Consider the following 24,922-nt stretch of genomic DNA (forward strand, 5'->3'; position numbering starts at 1 on the left):
AAAGAACTTGTTGCTTCTGTTGAGTAAGGAATACCATCTGCGTGACTGTATAAAGACTCGCTCCCAGGAAAACAATCTCCTTTGAAGGAACCAACTCTGACTTTGTTTCGTTGAGAGTGTAACCCAAAGAGGTGAGAATGTTCTTCATGAAATCCAAATCCTTTTCTAGTTGTTCTGGGGAGTTTGCTTGAATGAGACAGTCGTCCAGGTAAGGATACATTTTAAATGTTTCTCTGCCTGCAAAAAGCAATGGCTGGAGCCAGGCACTTTGTAAAAACTCTGGGAACAGTAGATAAACCAAAGGGCAATGCAGAGAATTGAAAGTGTTGCTCCCCAGCCCTGAAGCGAAGGAACTGCCTGCAACTTTCCCTTATTGAGATGTGCAGACAAGCCTCCTTGAGATCCAAAGTTACCAGCCATGAATCCTTGCCCAGCATTGGTAGTAATTGTTGAAGGGTGAACATCTTGAATTTGGGAATCACCAGAAAAGTGTTTAGAATGGACAGATCCAGAATAGGGTGCCAGGTGCCCCCTTTCTTGGGTACCAGAAAAAGCCTTGAATAAAAACCTAGGCCTGCCTGATTTGCAGGAACTGGCTCTATGGCCCCCACAGTCAGTAGAGAAGAAATTTGAGTTTCTACCTCTGCCTTGAGAGTTTTGGGTATGTCTGGGTACCCTTGTAAAACAGGGAAGGTGTGAAAGTAAAACTTGTAACCTTGGTTTACTATATTGAGCACCCATTTGTCGTCTGTGATGGTAGACCATACCTCTGCGAACCTGGCTAACCTTCCCCTCAAACGAAACCCAGGGTCTGCAGAGGTAGGCACAAGAAGGCCGGAGTCATTGAGAATGCTTGCTTTGGGAAGCTGGCTTAGAACTCCTCGATTTAGCAGAAGAAGAATGCCATTGTTTAGCCCTTTGAGGGGCAGAAGCCTGCCCTATGGAAGATCTGAAACCCCTAGGCCTAGAGCAACTCTACCTGCCAGGATCGGGTAAAGATCAATTATTGGAAGGATAATGCCTACTAAACCAAGGAGGCTGAACCTGAAGGAAATCTTTTACAGCTTGCATAGATTTTGCCTTATCCTCCAACTTTTTCAGTATCTCCTCAGCCTTATTACCAAAAAGGTTGTCCTTGTGCAAAGGAACATCCAGCAATTTAGACTTAACTAGTTCAGAAAAAGGCTGCTCCCTGAGCCAAGCATGTCTTCTAATTATGGAACCTGTGGCTGCTGCTCTGCAGGAAGCCTCCAAAATGTCAAAACCTCAATGAAATGAATGCTTATTAACTAAAGTGGCAGAATTCAGCAAGTCTTGTAAATCTTTGTTTTCCATCATGGAAGGAATATCTCCAAGTTTAGCCTTAATAGCCTCCAACGTATGCTGCTGATACTTAAGCATGTGAAAAAGACAATTCAGGGATCTAATGCCAAGAGTTGCAGCAGTATAGACTTTTTTAGCCCACCTGTCCAAGGCCATAGATTCCTTATCAGAAGGCACAGGGTTTCTAGCAATAGTAGCCTTAACACCTTTGGGGCCTAGAGAAATAATTTCTGGATCAGCAGTAGGGTTTCTAAAAAGGAATTGATGAGATTCAGGACCCCAGTAATATCTATCTGGTTTTCTGGAGGCAGGAGGAACAGAATTAGGAGTTAACGAATTTTCCATGAAAACATCATCCACAACTTCCAAAACTGGAGGTATAGCCAGAGGCTTATGCTGTGGCAAATCTAAAAATTCCCTGATTTTTTCTTAGACTGTGGAAAATCCTGACACTCACATTGAAAATGCTCCCTAAGAGTATTCAAAGTATCCCCAAAGGAAAAATCTTCTAGAGGAGAGGCAGAAGGGGATAGAGTCCTCAGCATCAAAATCCTCAAAGCCAGAAAAAAGTTGAGAATTTCCTTCTTCACCAGTAGTCATACTGGAAATCTCAGAATCTGAAACACACAAAACATCAGGAGATAATTTCCTAGCCCTCTTTGAAGGGGGGGGGGTGACAGCCCCTAATCAGGGAAGGAAGATCACCAGCCATCTTTACCAACTGGGACTGAGGTACAGGAGGGGAGGCCAATGCCTGCTTGTGAGTAGGTTTGCTGCTGGAAGGTTTACTAGCAATCCGGAGGGACTCGGGAGACCTAGCAACTGCAGAAGTCTGAGCTAAGGTAGTCGGTCTGGTTCTGGTCTCATATCGAAAAGAAGAGGCATCAGAAGCCGGTGCCTGCAAAGCAGCTCCGGACCCATCTGAGGTGGCGACAAGCGGAGGGTCTGAAGACAAAATAGCAGCCTGCGGCATGGAGGACTCCATAAAGGCCTCGGCAGAGGCTTGCAGCTAAAAATCTGCGGACTGCAGGGGCTGCGAAAGCCCCTCACTGACTACTGCTGTGCTGATGACCAATTTCACCAACGCATCATCAGTAGAGTTACCCTAGGCCTGTTGCGGTCCTTGTCTTTGCGTTTCCTAAGAATATCCGAAGTTGGGAGACCAGAAGACGCCATACCAATGAACTTAGGCCAGACTCCGAAATGCTTATACAAAATCCTAGCTCTACGGCGTATGGTACGCGGGTTAAAGGAAGCACAGAGATCACAGTCAGGGACGTCGTGCTCAAGGCCCAAACAAGTTATACAATAGGAATGGAAATCACGGTGCGGAATCTGTTTTCCACAAGCAAGACAGTTATTAACTTTATCTGACATTCGTTAAAGCAAGAAAAGCAAGAAAAGAGGATCCCCAGTGGGGTACTTATCTGAAGGCATCTTCAGCTTGTAGTTGGAAAGCGAAACGAAGGTAAACGGCCAACCGGCACTAGTGCGAATTGCATCTGCTTCGGGCTCCGCGGAAATGGAGTCAGCTGCCTCCCTTTATACCTGACATACTGACATCAGTTTTACAACTTGCGGATGCTGACGTCATATACCAAGGACTCTGGTATTTGGGCCGAATGAGGGCTACCAGGAGCCGGATAACCCATATCTGAGGACTGCAACAGTGAAACACGAAGAACATCATCCGATCTGTTGCAGTGGCAAAGTAGATCTGGGGTAACTCAAGGTGCATCATGGGATAGGGACTTGGCCTTGAGCTGTCTGAAGACCTGGAGCTTTGTAGAAGACCGACTCGGAGCCAAGGATCAGCTCCAAACCCATCAGTAAGAATGAACAGCGAAATAGAACAACTTCACATAGAAAGGTTTCTTTTTGTTGCAACTGTATTGTTGCTATTTACAGCTGTATTAAATGTACTTCTATTTATATGTTAAAAACGTAAACATTTTTTCAAGAAAGAAAAAGAAGCAATTATTCAACAAAACGGGTGAATGCTATGGCCAGTTTTTCAAAAAGACAAGATCCACAAGCTCTGAACAAAGGGATTAAGAGAACGCATTATCCTTTACTTGCAGTTGAAGTAGTAGTCTCCAAAATGCCAGACTCTAAGCTTCCTCATTACTAAATGTAAATTGGGGATTTGTCAATTAAATGTAGAGCAAAGCCCAAACTGTGAACATTTAGGGAGTCACTAGAAAGGTAAGTATTTCTTACACTTTCATTTAGATCATCACAGAACAAGAAGTGTTCCAAAAAACTGTTCCAAGTACAAGAAGGCTTGGAATGCATTGAAAAACATAATTAATGAATTTTTAGTGAAGGGTCAGACAAAAGAACAGCACAGCAAAGATTGATGCAGTTGTAGTATATATCAAGATAGCAAATTTTCAAGTTAAATAAGAGCAAATATACTATGAGTCGCAAGTCTGAAATGCATGACTCATTCTTGTCAAATAAACTGAAAACATGTCCAAAAAAATTCCAAGCAATTGCGCAAATACAAAAGCCTGAAGAGAAACAGGCATCAGCACCAAGTCTAGTGTTAGAACCAAGCTAGAACAGATCAAGAACATGGGTTTCATGAAGAACTGTTTCAAGCTGAGTACAACCAACCTTCTCAATAACATTTCCAGTTAACTGTAGGTTAGAGATAAGGCAGCAACTGCCCAAGTCATTAATGTAAAGAAAATGCTTCTTCAATATTGGGCTCACTAAGGCCTCCTTTAACAGAGTTGAGAAGACTCCAGTATTGAGGCAAGCAGTACTTCAAAACAAGTTAAAAAACAGCCCTTTGGAGTATGGGATCAATCCAGAGAAACAGTAAACATGTCTATAATCAAGGAGACCAAATCTTGATATCAATCTCCTGAAAGTCAGAATATGTCTAGTCAAATGGCTTTCTCAGTTTGACACTGTCTACAAGGAGGCCAACTTAGCTGTGAAGTGGAATGGAAGGGCTCAAGCCCCATCAATCCACTCTCACTCTCCATTTAAGAAAATAATAGGTAAAGAAAGGTGGGCATGGCAGCCCTCTTATAAACATCATTAACAACTGATTTGTTTGTCTGTCTGCTTGTCTAGCTATCTATTTTATCTACCAATCTGTCTAATTACAGGTTAAGTCAGACCACACAGACACTTCCCTGTACAATGAAAAACTCCTACTGTTACTTAATGTATGTATTTTGTAGTTTTCTTTGTACTTATATCTGTAATAACTAGAGAGCTCTTCTCCCTGGGCCACCACTGAAAAGTGGTCAATCCCAACCAGACTTTCCTGGTTAATAAAGAAAGATATATAGACAGATAAACTGTACAGGATTTTAGAGCAGACTGCAAAGTTTGTATCGAATACTGTCTGAGATAACTACTCCTGTAATAAAAAGTCTGTATCTTTTACTGTCTGAAATAACTATGCCTCTTAGAAATCTGTAAGAGCAAGCTGTAGCCTGAGAATCTGCATATGACAAGATTTTGACTAGTGTCTTGAATACCTGTAGGGACTGGAAGGAGGAGGCTGAGTACAATCAACTTCTGCTAGGCTCACCCATTCTGAGGTGGGGAGGTGGCTCTGTCTCACCACATGAATGACATACAGTTTAAGTACTAGGTGTCTACTCAGTGGATTTACAACTCATCCCACTCTTTGTGTGGAGGCACACCTTCCTTGTGGGGTAGCAAATGCAGGCTCAAAGGAGTGCTGTGGGTGGGGATTTCCAGGAGGAAAGGGTAGGCCACACCTCCCAGGATCAGCAAGCTGCCCCAATCCCTACCACCGGAATCTCACTGGGATATGGCAGGCTAATGGGGTTATCAAGCAGGAATGAATGGGCCATAGGACTCTTGCCTTGCCACAGAATACCCTGGTTCCAGCCCCCGGAATGAATATGCCAGATGGTTGATGGATTGGTAACAAATGCAAAACAACTAATTATACATGTTCCAGCTGAATACTAGAATGTGAGCAAAATAAAGGTGTTCAAGAAAATGTCAGTCAGAATGGTAAGATGCTGTTATCCTAAAAGAAAACTGACCTGTTTCCTATGGCTTAGGGGTATTATTTATAAAGGTGCAAAAAGATATGTCCAAACATTTATTTACTTTATTTATCCTTTATTAACTGGGTTAGCCCACCTAGGTAGTGGCCTCTTTTCATGGTAGAACCAATGTGGTATTTATACTACTATGCAAATGGAAAAGGGACGTCAAGTTGTAATGTCTGAATGAAAGAAATTCCACAAAGACGTGCACACTAAAGTTCATGTCTGAAGACAGTCTAAGGTACCATCAAGTTTGATAAGAAAAATGGGTATATGAGTACAACACAAATGCATCAAACTATGCAAAAAAAAGATAGTCAATGTATACTGCTTGAAAAATGCCAGTAAAGTTTTTTTTCTTTTAATGTAAGTTACCTATGTCACAGTCTAAAATGGGATTTAATAAAAATGTTGGAAAAAAATTGCAGATAGAGACTCTCAAAAATTAGTTTCTCCAGATGAACCTCAAGTGCAGGAAAAACAGTCTCAAAATCAAGATCAGATGTCCAGTGTGAACAGTCATATTAAAGTTTCTATATATGGTGGACCACTAAAGAAACAAAGCAGATGTATGGACTGTTCCAGAGTTAAAAGAGATTCTAAGGACTGAAAAGTTGCACTATGCAAAACATTTTTAATGTGCAAAAAGTTTTCATTTTGAATTAAATACACCACAATATATATATATATATATATATATATATATATATATATATATATATATATATATATATATATATATATATATAGTATAGTGGTAAGACTGACATGCATCACTCAATGTAATATAGAGCATGAATACTTGGCGTACTCTTCATCAACATTTGCATTTTTTACCCTTAAAAATTGGAGGATGTATAAAATGGGGTATACACCTCATGTCATGTGATAAACAGAAGCTCTGGTGAACTCAGATACAATATATGTATTATGGAGGATGCACAAAAATACCACCTTAAAGTACTATTTATTAAACATCCTTCTAACATAACATCAAAAAATTTCAGGTTCTTTTTTTGCAACACTGACCCAGCCATGGGTTACTCAATAAGGATTATCTTGGATTAATTTAATAATTGGTTTGCTGTTAAGTCTATAAAACCACCCATGGGATTTTTTTCAATTTATGGAAAGCAGTGGCTTCACTCAAGTAACTTTTTCTGTGACCCATATACACTGCACACTCCTCAGGTTAAGTACTTTGGCAGCAGGCACTTATGTCTAAGCTGGTGGTTTGATCACCATGTGTTCCATCACACACAGGCACACACACACGCACACATGCACACACACACGCACACACACACACACACACACACACACACGCACACACACACACACACACACACACACACACCACACTCGCATAATCACACACTCGCATACTCTCTCTCTCTCTCTCTGCCTCTCTGATCTCCCACACAGTTTACTACCTGACAATGAGCTGGCTGGGTTCAGGGAACTGTGAAACATTACTACTAATGTTTTGATTCTCTTACTGAACTGGTTCCTTAGGCAGTACAGTGCTGACGATGCAGAGCTCCTAACCATGGCTTTTACCTGACTGATTACTAGGGTTCTGGAGATCACTGCCCAAGACCATGTCTACTCTTTGCCTATCATGGCTGGGGATTATCAGCATGACTAGAAGCTCATGAGTTATGCAGGCATCAATGCATGCTTGAATGTGCAATGAGGAGGTTACACCAGCTTAAGAAGAATACACTAGATACTCATAATGCTGCATTCCAGTCAAGTATTTAATCTAAGAAAATGCAGATTTACTATCCAACAATAGCTTTGCTTCATTTAGTCATACTCTTCAGTATAGTAATTACAGTCTGCAAGCCCAGCGCTTCTCAGTGCTCCTACAGAATTAAGTTTCTCAAGGCGTGAAAATGCTCACCACAATTACTTGCAACTAAGACTGTCTTGATCAGATGCTCCCTTCCATAAGTAGCACTTATTAAGCATTTCACTGGTGCAGTTGCAACATGTCCTGGATTCTGCTGGGCCAAGTTTGATTATTTTGACTAAAAGAAGGCGTCATTGATGTAGTTTTAGCTGTTCAATCAAATCAATGTGCACTGGATCATAGTCCTATACATCAAATGATGCCCTACCCAAAGTCTTTGGGCCTAATCATTTTCTATACTGTGTGAAACTCACTAAAGGTGGGGATGTCTATATAAATTAAAGATGGAATAATAACTTATATCCTTAAAAAATAATCTTTAGATTTGCACACTCTGGAAAATGTTCAAGTTATCCTTAACCTTCCATTCCTAGGAAAGGTGAGAACATAGTATGTTCAGTTGCACACCCATGGCCAGACTTGTACAAAGGCAAACTAGGCAGTCTCTAGTCAAGAGTGCTAGCTATGGCAAGGGCACTTTTTCAATATGAATACACAGTACCTCTATTGAAGATATAGCAGCTGCAACACCTAGGAGGAAACAAGTGTTGTAGACTTGGCCACTCAGTTTGTTGGCTTCTGACTCCATCCTACCCACAATCTACCTAGGCAGGGAATCAGGTAGTTCATGGGTGGGACAGAGCAAATCAACAAATTTGAAAGTGTCTGCAGTGTGAAGAGAAAGCTGTGCAATCAGTGACAGTGTCAGGTAAGCACCAGAGATGTTGGTATTTTGGATCAGATGTTTCCGATTTTGCAGAACTTCCTCAACTTCATCAGATATGTTTACAATGTTGTCTCCCATCATTTTTTTTTTACTATTTTACAGCAAAACCCCCGAAGATTACAGTCAGTCAAAATGCCAGACACTGAAGTTTCATGTTTCTTATTCCTCAGAAAATGTCTGTTGATGCAAACCCTGTTTTTCTATTAACTAGCTGAATTGCAGAAATTAAGAAAAAAATGCTGGCCGATCTGTGAAGGAATACGACTAACAGATGATATTTGCTAATTAGTCTGACTTTGCAGAATGCTTGGGTATGTAAAACACTTAACACAGGTATTTCTGGGACAGAGTACATAACTCAGTATCATATGCCACTTCCCTGGAATGCCTCATTAACATCTGTGGTAAGCCAGAGAGACCGCCCACTTCGGTGCTCCTACAAACTCCATAGAAGTACTGTGATAAGTCCATCTCTGAATCCGAAAGAGTAACCACCAGTGGTAAAACATCCAAGCTAAGGTTAACCACCAGCAGTACCCCTTTCTGATTCCCAGAGACTGCTATGTACATGTGTTGTGTGGATAAATAATTTTGGACAAGTTTTCAGTTACTGTTGTTAAGATAGCACAGGAGGCATGAAGTGCGAACAAAGTTGATGAGATCCAGAAGACACAGTGGTTCTAGCTCTGCTTTGCATCTAGCCAAGTAAAGCTTACCAGGGTATGTTAGGGGTTGGCAATTACCCAAGGAAATAACACAAACGCAAGGCCGGTTACCTCTCGCATAGTACTTGGTACCAGAGATGCATATTTAAAGCTTGTACTGGCAACATTAACTGGAAGCAGTGGTGTGGATCATGAGGCCATAGACCCTGTCAATTATAAAAAGCATTTATTCTAGATCACATCAAATCAGATTTGATAATGTGATTAAGCAGCAGGAAAATATAATTAATCATCACCTACAATTTATTAATTCATATCATAATGAATAAGCTTCATAGTCACCGATTTTTCAAAGGAAGAAGGAATAATGTTTAACTTCATATTATAAGATATTTATGAATAATTTAAAATATTAGAACATGGATAAGTTACGAAAATTTCTGGACAATAAAATCCATCAGTAAGCTAGAGCTAAACTAATTTCTTTAAATATACTACTCAAGATAACATGATTAATGATTTTAAAGAAATTAATCAGATATTTATCAAACTTACAAATCAATTTTCCAGGTACTTTTTACTCAAGAAAAAATATTAAAATTCATGTAATTTTGAAAAAAAAAAGCAAATAAGAGCGTAGGAATTTCACAAGCCTATGCTTCAGAAAATTAATGATATAACTAAAAAGTTAGGGGTTATATAAAGTCCACACAGGATTCTATAAAACACTGTTGGGTGTTCTGGTACACAATTTTGCAAAATTTATTAAAATGTCTACCATCAATAATTAGGCTTCTCTTGGTTCTACACCAACAGATAAGAATCACTTAAATTATACTGATTTTATAAACATTAGCATTCCATTTACATTGTTCAGCAAAGCAATGATAATTAGTTAAATTTGATTGAAAGAAATATAAATTGTATAAAATTATTCCAACAAACAAACAGACCCATTCTCAATTATGGATAAGAAGACTATACATGTTGTTGTCAATATTACTGAATGTCTTTGAGAATCATTATTATTATTATTATTATTGTTATTATTAATAATTATTACTATTACTGAATTTCATATGAGGCTGGCTACAGAAATATGTATTTGCTTCAAAATAAATAGGACTTCTTTTATGTTTAGAAAGATGGTTCCTTTTCCATCAGCTCAGTGCTGGAATTGTAAGTGAAATACTGGTCTTCATTTTGTATTTGCTGGCTATATTTTATTACAAAATTAAGTTGGGGAAAGAGCTAAACACTGGTTAAAGAATAACAAAGTGTGGTATTCCATTTTTACTGCATATATGGTATTAAATGTTCAAGAATTAAATTTATTACACTTGCATGAAATATTATTACCATTCTTTTCTATGACAAATAGCTAATGATTTTATTGCACTGGAAGAACTGTTCACCTCATAAATTCAGCTCAAGAATTTATGTTACTGATTTATTTTACTTTATTTACTATGGGCTAAAAGACTGACATCCGGGGAGCTTTTTCAGACTCGGCCCATACTTGCTCAAAGTCACACAGGCAAATGAATGTTGAGGGAATCAAACCCTGGGGCACTGGAAACAGCTCAGTAATAGTTCACAGCCTTAATGATGTGCACCAGCTACATGACATTTAATTTAGGTTATACTGTATTTAATTTACACTTGGGTTGTAAAGTGTTAGAATTTTAGGGGTAAGAGAATGCTAATGCTTTTTGTATGAATGTTTAAATGTTAAACGTGTGTATGTGAGAAAGAGAGAGAGAGAGAAACTACAGGCTAAGTTATGCTTTAGTGCTTGATACAAGTGCATCTTAAAAAACTACACTAAAAACTTAAGACTTTACTCACATCCTTCTAGTAAACACAGAAGATGCATGTTTAACCAGTAAAATTCCATAAAGGATTAATTCTGTGTATAAATTAAATATGTACTTTAACACTATTTTTTTTCTTTTACAGGGAGCTTAATATTATCCAGTTCATCATATCACATTAAATCTTTCATCTTGTCATTTCTTTACCTTGTCTACAGGTAATCCACAATTGATAACATTACCTGTGTATGTTTGTGATGCTGGCTTTGTTCAAGATGAAGTAACATGATAATACCAGTATAAAAATATGCAAGGAATACCTGTGAGAAAAACAAAATGGGATAAATATTATTTCTTGACTGAAAAAGAGCATTCATAGTTAAATGCACAACAATGAGATGCACCTTATAAACAGTCTTCACAACAAATCATTAAGTGTGGAAGATTAAACAAAAAGATATATTTTTACAAAGCCTTCCAGTTACAGGAGAATCAAAGCATGAGATACAGTTTCAGCCTGACAAAAATCTACTTTCCAATGCAGCTCCCCATCTTCCTGTTACTCTGTCCTACTCTCCCTAATGTTGAAGTTATGTCCCACCATCTGTATAAAGCATGGCTTGCCATTAGAAGATTCAAGCATAGAGCAAATGTGAGTACATGCATACTCAGATTTTTACTAATTACTTTTTGGTTCCATTAAAATACGCTTTTTATGTTTTCATTTTACCGCAGAAGAAAAAAACGGAAAGAAATATAAATAATTACAGGTGTGGGGCTAATAATTACAGGTGTAGAACTTGGTTATATTCAACTGCTGTTTCTACTGAAGTTGGAGTGCGCCTTGTTTGCTGTGTTGTTTTCAATAAGGATTTCCCAATATTATTCTAGTTAATCTCCTCTCTGTCCAGCTGGTGAATCTGAAATTGAGGCAAAGATGTATATGTGCCTCACACAGATCCTCCTCCTCCTCCCCACATAAATACACAAGAGAATAGAGATGCAGCTATTTAGCAAAACTAGGCTGAGCTCTCTCAACTCAGGATGAAAAATTTACCTAAACAGCAGAGGGCCAAACAAAGCAGACACAAACAACTGCTACCTCAAGACACCCGCCTATCGGGTGAGAAGAATCCATAACATAACAAGCTTTTCGGGTCACTCCGGTGTGAACGACCTGAGAGAGTACCTCCCTGGACTACATGAAACAGGAACCCCACACAGCCTTCCTGAAGTTTTCAGGGAACCTGGGGGGAAACACAATTGAATATGCTCAAATTCAAAATAGTCAAAAAAAAAAAAAATCACTGAACCCACAGACATTGCTAACACATTGGCAGACAGGTTCAGTCACCCCTCCTCCCTCCCCCCTAAAGGAAGATACAAGCCCGTTAGCCTAGCCTCCACCTCTCTCAAATGCGCAGGTGAAAGCTGCTCTCTCTAAAAACTAAAAAACACAGCATCAATGGGACTGATGGTGTCCCCGGCTGTGTGCTACATGAGCTAAATGAGGAATTAAGTTAAATGACCTATTGCAAACTGTTATGTGCATGTGTAATCAGGTTTCATTTTAACTGCATTCAGAGTTCAAGCTTTCTACTTCCAAAACCAATTGACTGACAGTAAAAGTGAACAGCCTCAGGGAAGTCATAACATATTGTCTATGTTATGTGTACTCTGCATGTGACTGTCAGTAAGAGCCATAACCCAATCTACAGTGAAATAAACTGCAAGGCCCCCACCTGCAATAGTGTATGTCACTATAGTCACCAGGTCCCAAGGAACAATCAGTACCTGCACTGTGTCTTAAGCCCTACTTTCAACTGCTGGGTATCACTGTCAGTTTGTTGCTTAGGGGATGTCTGTTACCTGCAGTGACAACACATCAACTGTTCAGTGATCTTGTTTTCCCTTCCTTTTTTGATTTATGGATGTCTAAGTAAACAATGGGAATTCTGTAGTGTCTGCAAAAGTAAATATAAAAAAAAACACAGCATGGCATCTTTGGCACTTGGCAAATGTTGCTGATATAGTAAAACACTACTGAAGTTTGGCTTTAAAATTACTGTGAAAGGTAGAAGTTAGTGCTGGGCTGCTGCCCAAGTGGGTTCATAGCCGGCCTTAGGCACAGGCCAACTAGGTGGCAACCTAAGGTGCCGCACTAGCAGGGGTGATTTTCCAGTAATCTAGATGGTGTAATTAAACCAGGATGAGGGCACAGGGTGGTGCTATGGAGACCTTTTGCCTAGGGTACCAGTTGACCAAAGGTCAGTCCTGCGTGGGTTCACTGTTCATTCTCTTGCAATGTCACACTGCCTCAGTAAATTTGATTTGTTTTATTTCCTCTTTTTCAAACTTATTTAAGTAAACAGTGTGCAACATCTGAAATACTCTAGTGCCTGCATACATGCACATGAAGTACAGAGTCGTTTAGCATAAACCAGGGAAGATCACACAGTATAAAGGGGTTCACATTTTCTTTGATAACAGTAACTCTGATGAATCCTGAAAGAAGCGGTCTGCATTCAAACCAGGATGTAAGCTCTGCAGACAGATTCACTTGAGATTTAAACTGTTACTTTGTCACTACACTCCTGGTTAATTACAGGGGAACAGGCATGCTTTCTTTTTAACCACCTTTATTGAATTTTCACTTGAATTTTCACTTGTCACATAGGCAAATTTACATTTATGTAAATGTAATCTAACTGCATTAACAAGTTCATGTTTACAAACATTACGCTTCACATATTTTGCTCTACATCATTATGCCTAAGTATCACAAACCATACTGACACACTCCTATTTGTAAACATTATACATCACAACCCCAAAGGAGGCAATGGATAGACTGTGTTGGATGGCAGATAATGATGTTATATTGGATTTGTCTCATAATGCTGCTGTTCTCCTACTGCTGGACAACCCTGAGGGCTCTGCAGTTTTATTTCTTTAGTTAGTTTACCTGGGTAGTACACTGATCACAACAGATGATTTGCAGGCACAGCCCAGGGCAGTTAAATCTACAGAAGTGTTCTCTTTGTTTAGGAAAGATTTTTACATTCAAGAAAAGTGTCAGCAGACTCAGCAAAAACAGCTGCACACTCTACCAGTACTGGACAAATCTACTTTATTCTAACAAAACGGATAGCAACCTTTTGATGATATTGGGGGATTGTTAACTGTATTTCTCCAGATGATACTGCTTTCCGTCTTTGATAACATATCAGCATTCCATTTAGCCACTATAGGTTACTGCCCTTACAGGCACAATTACTATGGACAGCTCAGCTTTTGTTTAGTTAACCCTGTGTGAACAAAGACTTGCTAACACTAGACCTGGGTGCAATCTGTTCATAAGTAGGTTTATAACTTCAATTTTTTAGCACCTTTATTAAAATACCACTTAAGATACAGGCATACATAGATTAACAGAAAATGAACTATATTAACATAGTAACTACACAGTAGTAACTACATATAGTAACATAGTACTATAATAACTATAGTAACATTTGCACACATTACGTGTTTTCTTTCTTTATAACAATTGTCTTTCAGTCCACCATCACATAAATCAATCAAGTCCTATCTTCCCCTTAAACCTCACTCCTCCTCCTCCTGAGTATTATTCTAGACATATTGTCCCCAAAAATTCCATTTATTCCTATGTAATTTGCTCCTTCCCTTTTCTAAAGACCCCTCTTCCAGTTCTTTTATCTCTTTAACAATATTCAGTGCTTCAAATACAGCTTTGTAGATTTTGGTTAACTACTTTTTTTTCGCTGCCATCAGAATTAAACTTAATCAAGACTTACTACGTCCAGGCAATTCAGATCCTCTGTCCCAGCTCAAAGGAATCATTTTCTTAGTTACAGCCATTTGCTCCCACAATATTTCTGACAGAGTACTCTGTAATAACTTTTTTAAATCTGACAACCTGTTACAACTCCAAAAAGCATGTTCCCAGTTACCTCTTTATTCCCCATCACACTTCCAATATTTGCTATCTATCTTATAAAAAATTCTTTGATGTCTGCTTGGAGTATAAAAATCCCTATGCAAAGGCATTCAAGAAAAATCCTAACTCTCCTGTTTTTTGTTGTATACTTAGGGACCCATGCATATGTCCTCATATTGTTCCATTGGTATTTGCTTGTTCCCAGTCTCTCTTCCCAATCTTTTCTAACCTCCTCTGATTGATTCTTATAGTTATCATGTAATATGTTATATGCCCTGGTAATTATCCCCCTTTTAACAGCAGCGTCTGTTCTAGACTTGACTAAAAACTCAACCAGAGCAAGTCTTTCACTTAGGACTCCCCTTGTCCCTTTCATAGGTTCATAGGTTTATACTAGGCTATCTGCCCCAAGGCATTTATAAGCCTAGCCCAAATTTTTGTGGCTTACGCCACCCCTTATATGAAAAAATACTGTGCCCATTAGTTTGTTGTGCCTCTGTCCAGCAGTGACACAGAGATGATTCCCGGGGTAAACCTACGATCTCCCATCCACAGGTCTAGATTTCTCTTGAACAGAGTCAGCGAGGTGCTCTGCCTCACATGGACTGGGATTTTATTCCACAGCATAGGGAGTCTCTGAGTGATAAATCTATCCCTCCAGCACGTCCTATTTATATCCATGCTAAGGTTTAAGTCGCTTGCTCTAGTGGTTTTGGTGGATTTGGATTTTTTGAGGTGGAGCATGTCCATTAATTCCGGGTTGGACATGGCCTTGTATGTCAGGCACATGTCACCTCTGAGCAGACGGTATGCGACTGAATAGAGCTGGAGTTTCTTCAATCTGGCAGCATATGACAGATTTTGGAGTCCCTTTATCCTTTTGGTGAGGAACTTTTGGGGTCTCTCCAATTGCTGCAGATGTCGGGTGAGATACAGCCCGAATGGGGCATTGTACTCGATCATTGGTCTGATAAGTGAAGAGTACAGGGGAACAATGACCTCACTAGATCTGGATGTGAATCCCTTCATGATCAGGTGGGCAATGTAGAAGGTCTTTCTAACCACTTTAGCAACGTGAGTGTCAAAAGAAAGGCCACTGTCAACCTGGGTCCCCAGGTCCCTGATAACCTCTTCTGTGCTTAGTGGATTGCCACCTATATGGTAGCTTGGGGTTACCTTGTTTTTCCCAAAGGGTATGACTATACATTTTTGGCGTTTAACTTCAGGCCATGGCTCTGGCACCAGCTATCTGTTTCCGTGAGTCCCTTCTGAAGGATATCCGTGTCCGATGCACTTTCCACTATGGCGCCCAGTTTGCAGTCGTCTGCAAACTTTGTCAGCCAAAGTCCTCCCATGTTGGCCTGTACTTCTGAGAAGTAGATGCCAAACAATAGGGGGCCAAGGACCGAGCCCTGTGGGACACCACTTGTGACCGGCTTGGAGTCTGACACAGCGCCAGCAACTCTAACCCTGTGAGTTCTGTCCTTAAGCCAGTTTGCAACCCATCTTGTGACATATGGGTTTACATTTAAGCTGGTAAGTTTTTCTACAATACCCGAGTGGGGTATTGTGTCGAAAGCCTTTGCAAGGTCAAGGTAGGCTGTATGGACTGCCTTTCCTCATCAATGGCCTTGGTGACTGTTTCAAGAAGTCGACCAAGTTCAAAAGGCATGATCTTCCCTTGACAAAGCCAAACTGGGTCGGGTCCAATGTCTGCAAGTCCCCTATATCTTTGTTTATGAGCTCCATTATGATCCTCTCCATAGCTTTGCAGACTAGACTTGTTAAGCTTATGGGCGGTAATTACCAGGGTCCGCAGAGGCGCCACCTTTGTGGAGTGGGACCACAGTTGCCGTACGCCACTCCTTGGGCACGTATCCTGTGGTAAGGCTGAGATTAAACATCTGCCTTATGTGCGGGTTTAATTCCTCATTTAGCTCGTGTAGCACACAGCCGGGACACCATCCGGTCCCATTGATGCTGTGTTTTTAGCTTTAGAGAGAGCAGCTTTCACCTGCGCATTTGAGATGTCCGGGAGGCTACACTCGGCTGGGATAGTTATCTCTCCTTTAGGGGAGAGGGGTGAAGTTAGCACTGAACCTGTCTGCCACTATGTTGGCAATGTCTGTGGGTTCAGTGATTTATGTATCATTTTGGACTAATTCTGAGCATATCTGGGAGTTTCCACCCAGGTTCCTAACATAGCTGAAAAAGGCCTTATGATTGTCCTTTGAATCCATGGCAATTTTCTCTCAAAATTGGCCTTAGATGATTTTATGAGTGCTCGTATTTTTTACTAATAATGATCAGGGGCGACATCCCTTTTATGGATTTTGTTCTATCATGTAATAGCTTTCTCCTCTTATTGTAAAGTTTGTTAATGGCTGGGGTCCACCAGACTGGATGTTTGCCCTTTGTGGAAAGAGTCTTGGTTTTATTTGGGATTGCCTGATCCATGCAGTCCTGGAGGTGTTCATAGAAGGCATTTGTAAGGGCTTCCGCAGCTTGGGTTGTGGTTTCCTCTGGCTCAGGGGCCTTGAAGGATACCACAGCAGTCTTGAGTAGTGTGAAGTTTGCTTTAGAGAAGTTCTTCACTATGGTCTTTTTTGTTTGGGGTGGGGGCGGGATGTGGATTTCCAGTGAGATTAGTTTATGATCAGATCTCACCAATGAGGGATATACTTCCGGTGTGGAGCATTTTGTCCCCATGTTTGTGACAATGAGATCTAGTATATTTTCTCCTCTCGTGGGAACAGTGACTAGCTGTTCCATGGCATTTGAATTTATGAACTCCAGGAACCATTGGGCTAGAAAGTTAGGGCTTGAGTAATGTTCCCGGTCTATATTCGGGTAGTTGAAGTCACCAAATATGATGGTGTTTGGAGATACATTTATACCCTCCAGTGTCTTCAGGAAGGCTGTGTGGGTTTCCTGAGTTTGAGAGGGTGGCCTGCAGCATGCTACAATTTGTAGAGCAGTTTTGCCTATGGTTAGTTGCACCTGGATGGTTTCGCTTAGATGCGTTGCCACCAACCTGGAGGTGTGGGTATCCTTTATGAATATGGATACACCCTCCTTTTGTGGTGTGGTCCGGGTTTTGGGGCGGAACGCATGATATGAGGTAAAACCTAATATTGCCGGGGTGCTCTCAGGAGCCTTGAACCAGGTTTCAGTTACAGCACAGACATCGATGTTCTCCATACTGAGAAGGGCCTCGAGTGCGTGCATTTTGAGATTTAGACTTCTGGCATTGAGCAGCATTACCCTCAGTTTCTTCCCATTTTTGTTTTCTAGGGTGGTAGGTTTAGAATTTGAGCCTTGCCTAAAAAGGCACTATGGGGTGGCAAGAGCCTTAGCCAATATCCGAATCCCAGGGTGACAGGTGCAAGCCGTCCCTTGCGAAGCAGCGTGGCTTGTCAAGCATGTCATCCCAGGCAGACAGACACTGATCCCCTTTGAATGACACCAGACATTAAGCCAATTGTTAAAGCTGATCATCTTGTCTCTATATTGTGGCATCATTCTTGGTGAAGGAAGGATACTGCTCAGGGTTAGGGTCATACCTGCCTGGGCTACATAATCAGAGAGCTCCTCTATATCTCTTTTCATGTAGTCCAGGGAGGTACGTCTCAGGTCGTTCACACCAGCATGGACAATGACTGTGTCATATTTGTACTTGCCGTGGAGTGACCCGAGTGCTTGTGTTATGTGGCGGATTCTAGCACCCGATAGGCAGCTTACTGTGACCCTCTCCTTGTTCAGCCTGGTGAGTGGGACGTCAGTGTGTCTGACTATGGAGTCACCTATGACAAGTATGTTTGGTGTTGTATTTGGCCTTAAGGGCTGTGACTGCTTTGCACACTGCTTTTGTGGTTGTGTTGCTTGTGGGGTGTCTTGAGGTAGCAGTTGTTTGGGTGTCTGCTTTGGAGGCCTCTGCTGTTTAGGTAAATTTTTACTCAGAGCCTCCGAGTATGTCTTTGTGTGTTTATGTGTTTGATTCAGTGGAGTGGTAGCATTATGTGAGGCTGGTTTTGTGGTGTGTGTAGTTGCCTTCTCCTCCTGTCTGGTCTTGCCAGTCCTGAGTTGAGAGAGCTCAGCCTCCAGTTTGGCTAAATAGCTGCATCTCTCGCAAGTATTTGTGTTATGTGGGAGGAGGAGAGGGGAATGAGCTGGGAAATCTTTCGGTATTTCTGTACTCTGATATCAATCCCTGAAAATGCAGTCAGTCTCCAACCTGCAGTCCAAACTTCTTGACCTCATTCCACTCTTTTACCTTTCCATTTCTACTTATTTGCTTTGATGTTTGATTCTGTTTGTGCTTCTGTACCTTTTTGAAGCACCTATTCTTGATTGTTCAGGTATAATTGCATTATATTCTCATTTCATTTATATATGTATTTAGTTAAAACAGACAATACTAACCAATTGCATTCTAAGCTGGGAAATTTGTCTGAACGATTTGTTGCTTCACATTGTCCGAAATTCGTAGGGGAGAACTAGGGTTAGTATTCAGTTTATCAGGGAGGGATAAGATGGAGAGGGAAATCCTTGAACAGTTCAATAGTTTTTACCCCATTTGGCTGTGCAATTTCTCCTGATTTCACATCTAATGATACAGGCTCCACTTCCTCCTTAGAAGCAAATTTTTGCTGTACCTTTTATAAATAATTAAGGTTGTCTTTTCTTACTATGTACTTATTTCAATAATTATTCAACGTTATTAAGATTTATTTGACAGGTTGATTGTTGTATAAATAACAGAGATATGTTTATAACGCTTGTTGTTTTGATATAAAAATCTTTGCTCAGTTAGGTGGTTTCCTATATCTTGTACTGTTTTTCAGCAACTATAAGCTAGACTTTATAGTCTTGTAAAAGAAATGGGATGACTAGTGTGCTTAAAAGAGCCAGGCATAGAGTTTTTTCAAGAATTCAACACTGAGACACTCATTTGAATCCAGGGGAATTTCTTAAGATGATACAGTTGGGCTATATTATGGGGGAGTTTGTCCTCAGACCATGATGGAAGGAGGTGGGGATTGGCGGTACTGACTAGAAGAGGTGCTCAGTGGAGAACAGTGAACCCAGTCTCTGAGAAGGAGAGTCAATTTATTATAACTAAGGGTTCTGGCAGCAAAGCTCGACACAAAAATCAATCAGTGCATTCTCCATGCTTGTCCTTGAAGGCGATTCAATTATTTAGTACTTGGGTGACCTTGTTGGAGGGAGTTACATTACAGGCAGATAACTGAAATTCAGTATTCTCAAGGCATGAGATGCACACAGGACTGAGGTCGATATCTACCCCCCCACACACAAGAGGTTCTTGCAATCAATTAATTCAGGCAATTTGGTATGTTAGTGTACTTTATTCATCCTTCACAGAGCCATACTCTTACACATGCTTCTCCCGCAGATGTAACTCCTATTCAACAATAGATTAAATATTGTTTTCAAAGAAGCATACATATATGACTAAGAAATTTTCCATTCAGCCATTAGCACACTCTGACCATAGTTCTTTATGAGTTGGGCACTGCACAGTTTCATACTCAGTGAAGGGCTAATTTACCTCTGTATAAGGGGGAGATTTTTAGCCATCAGGAACATGAGCTGTTCAAGGAATGGGGAACTCTTGAGAATGTAGTTGCAGAATTATACCACCCCAGTTGGTAGGCCCTTAAAGACTCAATGACCTCACTGATACATGGTCATGAAGACCGGTTCCGGAATGGTGTCTTTCAAAGACTGCAGTCAGTGTTCACCCATCTCTAAAGAATGGCAGTCCAGAATGTTCCAGGGGGGTAGAAGAATAGCTGGCTCAGGCTAGAGAGTATTTTAAGGAATATATCCAACATAAAGCAGATCTGCAAAAAAAAAAAAAACTTAACACATTTTGTGATTAACTTCAAATTACAGAAATATTTGGTCTTGCAAATGCTCCAGCTGGAGGTAGATATACTTATCACTGAGATAAAGGATTGAGATACTGAACAAATGCTTAATACTCCTACAAGGATATTGTTGGCATTTGCTAAATATTTTAAGAGACTTTATTCCAGACCCAGCATCTCTGCATACACACACACACACACACACACACACACAATGCACTTGTGATTATATGTCATTAATAATCCCTCTAACCTTGAATGACGAAGAAAGGGCTAACTTGTGCAGAGGTTAATCAGACTGTAAGGGGCCAGCCCCTTGGGAAGACACCTGGCCTCAACAGTATCCCCCTTGAGATGTACAAATGGGGGGAGAGGGATGACAACTTTATTCAATGTTCCTGAAACTAGCTAATGAGATCCTCAGTACAAGGAAAAACCTGCATCGTGGAAACAGGTGGTAATTTCTCTCATCCTTAAGCCAGGGGAAAAAAAAAAAAAACAAAGGATGTTTCTTCTTATAAACCAATTTCAGTCTTAAATAATGAATATAAATTATTTATGGCTATTCTGGTACACAGATTTATGACACACAGTTCTCATTTAATACATCCTGATCAGAATGGTTTTGTAACTGGCCATTCCACCTTTGATAACCTCATCAAAACCTTCCAGTTAATTGAAGATGCAAATAATTCCTCCCCCTCCTTAACTTTAATAAGTTTAAATGCAGAAAAAATATTTGATAAAGTCTCCTAGTTATCAGTACTTTGGGGGGATTGGGAAATGAGATTCCCACCAGAAATTATGTTTCTGGAATCCTTATATTTAGAGTTCATTGCATTCAAAAAAATTGGCTTGATGCTATCTGATTTAATTAATCTTTCTAGAGGTATTAGATAAAAGTTACACACTACTCTCATTGTTATTTATATTATACATTAAACAGAAATAAAGCTTAGACAGTCCCCCATATTGGGCTTTTCTCTGAAGGAACAACAGTTTAAAATCTTTCTATGTAAATAACCTTTTTACTTTATTTTTCATCCCCTAAATGGAAAACAGCATTCTCCCATCTGACAGAATTTGGAGTTTACACAGATTATAGAATTAATACCACAAACAGAGGTAATTAGAAGTGTCGGCACCACGAGAATAATTTAGATGTACATCCCCAAGACTGCAAATGTGATTACTTACCTGGGTTTGAAGGTCTGCTCCACAACACCAGATGCTGTAACAGTTACATATGACAATATCATAATCAAAACCAGAGAGTTCCTAAACAAATGGAAGGGCCTAGGTTTGGACCTTCTTCAAAAAATACAGGATATTACATGATTTGTCCTTCCACTACTGCTATACATATAACAAGGCATTCCTAACAAATCACAGATTTTTTTTCACTTATGAAAAGACTTTTGACTAATTTTTATGGGATGGGACAAACCTCGAATAAGGTGGAATTTTCTCACTCTTCCCTTAACTTTTGAAGAGGCAGCACTCTCTCTTAAAAGGCGGAAACACGGGTTGTATCTGCTTCTGTCACTGACAGAACATAATAAAATACAATATCCAAGTGGAGTTGCGACTCTAAACTGATGAGGTTTACGACTTTGGGTAGCAAGTACTGACCAGATTTAGACAAAGACATTGCAAATTCTCCCCAGTCCAGCACTGTTTTTAATAACACACAGACTACAGCCTACAGGATAAGTTCAGGGATCCACAGTAGAAGACAGCTACACAGCTAACTTCTTTGGTAGCCTCACTGATGGACATACACAAGTTTTAAATTGTAAATGTCAGGCATTACCTTCTGAAATCTTTCAACACAAAGAAAGGCCTTTAGCTATTGCTTGGTAAGCTTGTCTCACTGCCAAAACTTACAGACTCACTATTGCACTGGTTGAGCTGAAGTCTAGTGGGCTGATGTGGTCCTACAGGTATCATGTGATAGGGTTGTGCCATTCTGAGAGCTTGCACAAATCAGGCAGATGCATATAAATTCATAGGTACTCCAAGGCCACTGCTTCTTATGACCATTATCATACCCTCCCCTCAAGCCACACATACTTTGTCCAGGAAGGCCATATCAGTCAATCCCAAAATAAATTTGTGGATACCCATCCAGTCATCTAGGTTATGTTTATTATCATGCAGGGGATGTTTACTCCATAGGTTATAAACCTTTCCCTTGACCATATTTTGTTTGCGAATATTTATAGGTTCACGGGTAAGTAATAGGCTAGTTGCCCTTGAAGGCCATTTTAGGCCTAGCCAATTTCCATTTTTGTGTTCAAAATAATCTCTCTCATTTGGTTAGAGACTGGCCCTTAAAGGCCATTTTACGCCTAGCCAATTTCCATTTTTGTGTTCAAAATAATCTCTCTCATTTGGTTAGAGACTGGCCTTACCCATCCTGTGGTCAGTAAATGTATATTACCCCTAAGGAGATTAAATAGGATCATACTATAGATAATTTGAGGGGACCCATGTATGGCATAAAAAATACAGGAGCTGCATCTGTCCATTAAGTAGTACAGGGGGGCAGTGCTGGGATAAATTTTCTGTTTCACATTCACAGATCTAATTTGCACTTGAAAATGGACAGTGACGAACTTTGTTTTACATGGATGGGGAGTCTGTTCAATAGCAGCAGTATATTCTGCAAAATATACCTGTCCCTCCAAACCTATTTCTATTACTGTTAAAGAAGAGGTTTAGATTACTAGACCAATTATTTCTGATGCCATCTGACTTGCCGACGTGCATTAAATCCATCAGTAATGGGTCAGAAGAATGTCTTCCTTGCCAGACACAGGTCACCTCTTAGCAGTCTGTAGGATACCAGGTATAGTGACAGGGCTATGAGTCAGTCTATGTAGGGCATGTTGTATCCTTTTATCTCTGTGGACGTTCCAGTTGTTGCAGATGTCTGAATAGATACATGCCAAAGAGGGTATTATACTGATTAGCCTAATAAGGGCTGAGAAAAAGGGAACAATGGCATCCCTAGATCTACACACATTCCCTTTGTTTATAAGCTTTGCAATACAGAAGGACTTTTTTACAACAGACACAATGATGGTCATAAGTTAGGCCAAAATCTGAAAAAAATGTTTAAATCATAACTTATGAAAGGAAATTATATCAATAGCTCTTTATCTGGTACATTTTCATGTGGCTGTTGTAGTATTTGTGACAGGGTTAAGAATTTAAGTAACATTAATGAGATAACATTAATTTCTAGATCATATTTTAACTGTAGATCAGTAGGGGTAGTGTATATCCTATCCTGGGTTGCTCTTGTGATAATGTTTGGTATATAGGTCAAACTAAACGTATGGTCAGGATTCGAATATTAGAACATTTAAAGGACATAAGAAATCGGAGTGAAGTTAGTCCTGTTGCCCAACATTTCCTTATTAAACATGGTGGTTCCTCCAATAGTTTAAAATTTTGTGTATTGGGTAAGCCCTACCTTAATAGAGGTGGAGATTATATTAATAAATTACTTGAATTAGAAACTAGAATGATACTAAGGTTTAAAACTCTAAAACCTTTTGGTCTAAATCAAGAATTGGCTATTTAAATAATAGAATGCCAGGACCCGTAATGATGAAGCTTCTTAATCCAACTTATTCCAACCAAGTGAAAATTTACATAGCGGGCGAAAGGTCTTTGAAACAAACAATCTTTATTGAAACAAAATTACTCCTGTTTCAATAAAGATTGTTTGTTTCAAAGACCTTTCGGCCATTGCCAGTAATTTCACCTTGGTTGGATATGTTGGATGCTAGCTGCTAATTACCTGGACTGGCTGGGCTGTGTTTTTTTCGTTTGTTTTTTTTATTTCGTACTATTTAAATAATAGTTGTAACATCTAGCATTCCATATGAATAATAATAATAATACAATATATAAGGAATATTTATTTTTGAATATGTGATTGTTTTTTATGTTTTTGTATGTTTATACTTATTTATTTTCATATTTTTGTACTGAAATCAGTGATGAAATAGTGAATGTAATGTGACTTGCATTGTGTCACTTTAAATATGCAGGATGAATTAATGCTTGAATGCAAGCTGTTTGTATTGATTAGAATTAATTGATTAAAATGAATGAATATATAAGCTGATTGCAAAATGTAAGCTTTGTGATCCGTGAAGGCGAAAGGCCAAGGTACCAGATCACTTACGAAATAAAGAAGATACTCTGGTGAAGTGCTGGTGATTTTGTGTTTTACTTCATAAGTTAGGCCACTGTCCACATAAGTTCCCAAATCCCAAACAAAGAGATCAATTCTTAGGGGGTATATTGTCAATGTAGTTTTTGCCTGGGGTAAATGACTTTCAAAAGGATACACTAATGCATTTTTGGCATTTAGTTTCAGACCATGACTTTGACACCAGTTATATATTTGAGACAAACCTTCCTGCAGGACGGCTAAGTCATTTGGGGATTCAATGACTGCTCCTACCTTGCAGTCATCTGCAAATTTAGTCAGCCAGAGCCCTTTGTTAATGGCTTTGTCTTCAGAAAAGTAGATGACAAACAGGAGAGGTCCCAGCACA

General features: G+C 39.7%; 1 protein-coding gene across 3 annotated transcripts in view; it reads right to left on the reverse strand.

Annotated features, from left to right (window-relative positions):
- MBOAT1 (membrane bound O-acyltransferase domain containing 1) overlaps positions 1 to 24,922 on the reverse strand; it is a 1,680,446-nt gene that overhangs the window by 1,168,274 nt on the left and 487,250 nt on the right. For all 3 annotated transcript variants that reach the window (XM_044069118.1, XM_044069110.1, XM_044069126.1), the window contains exon 3: positions 10,733 to 10,810. In XM_044069118.1, coding sequence (XP_043925053.1) covers positions 10,733 to 10,810 — 78 coding nt within the window. The remainder of the gene's footprint in view (positions 1 to 10,732; positions 10,811 to 24,922) is intronic.

Source organism: Protopterus annectens, chromosome 1.part0, assembly GCF_019279795.1.
Source record: "Protopterus annectens isolate FY-2018-M chromosome 1.part0, PAN1.0, whole genome shotgun sequence".
Classification (NCBI taxonomy): Eukaryota; Metazoa; Chordata; order Ceratodontiformes; family Protopteridae; genus Protopterus; species Protopterus annectens.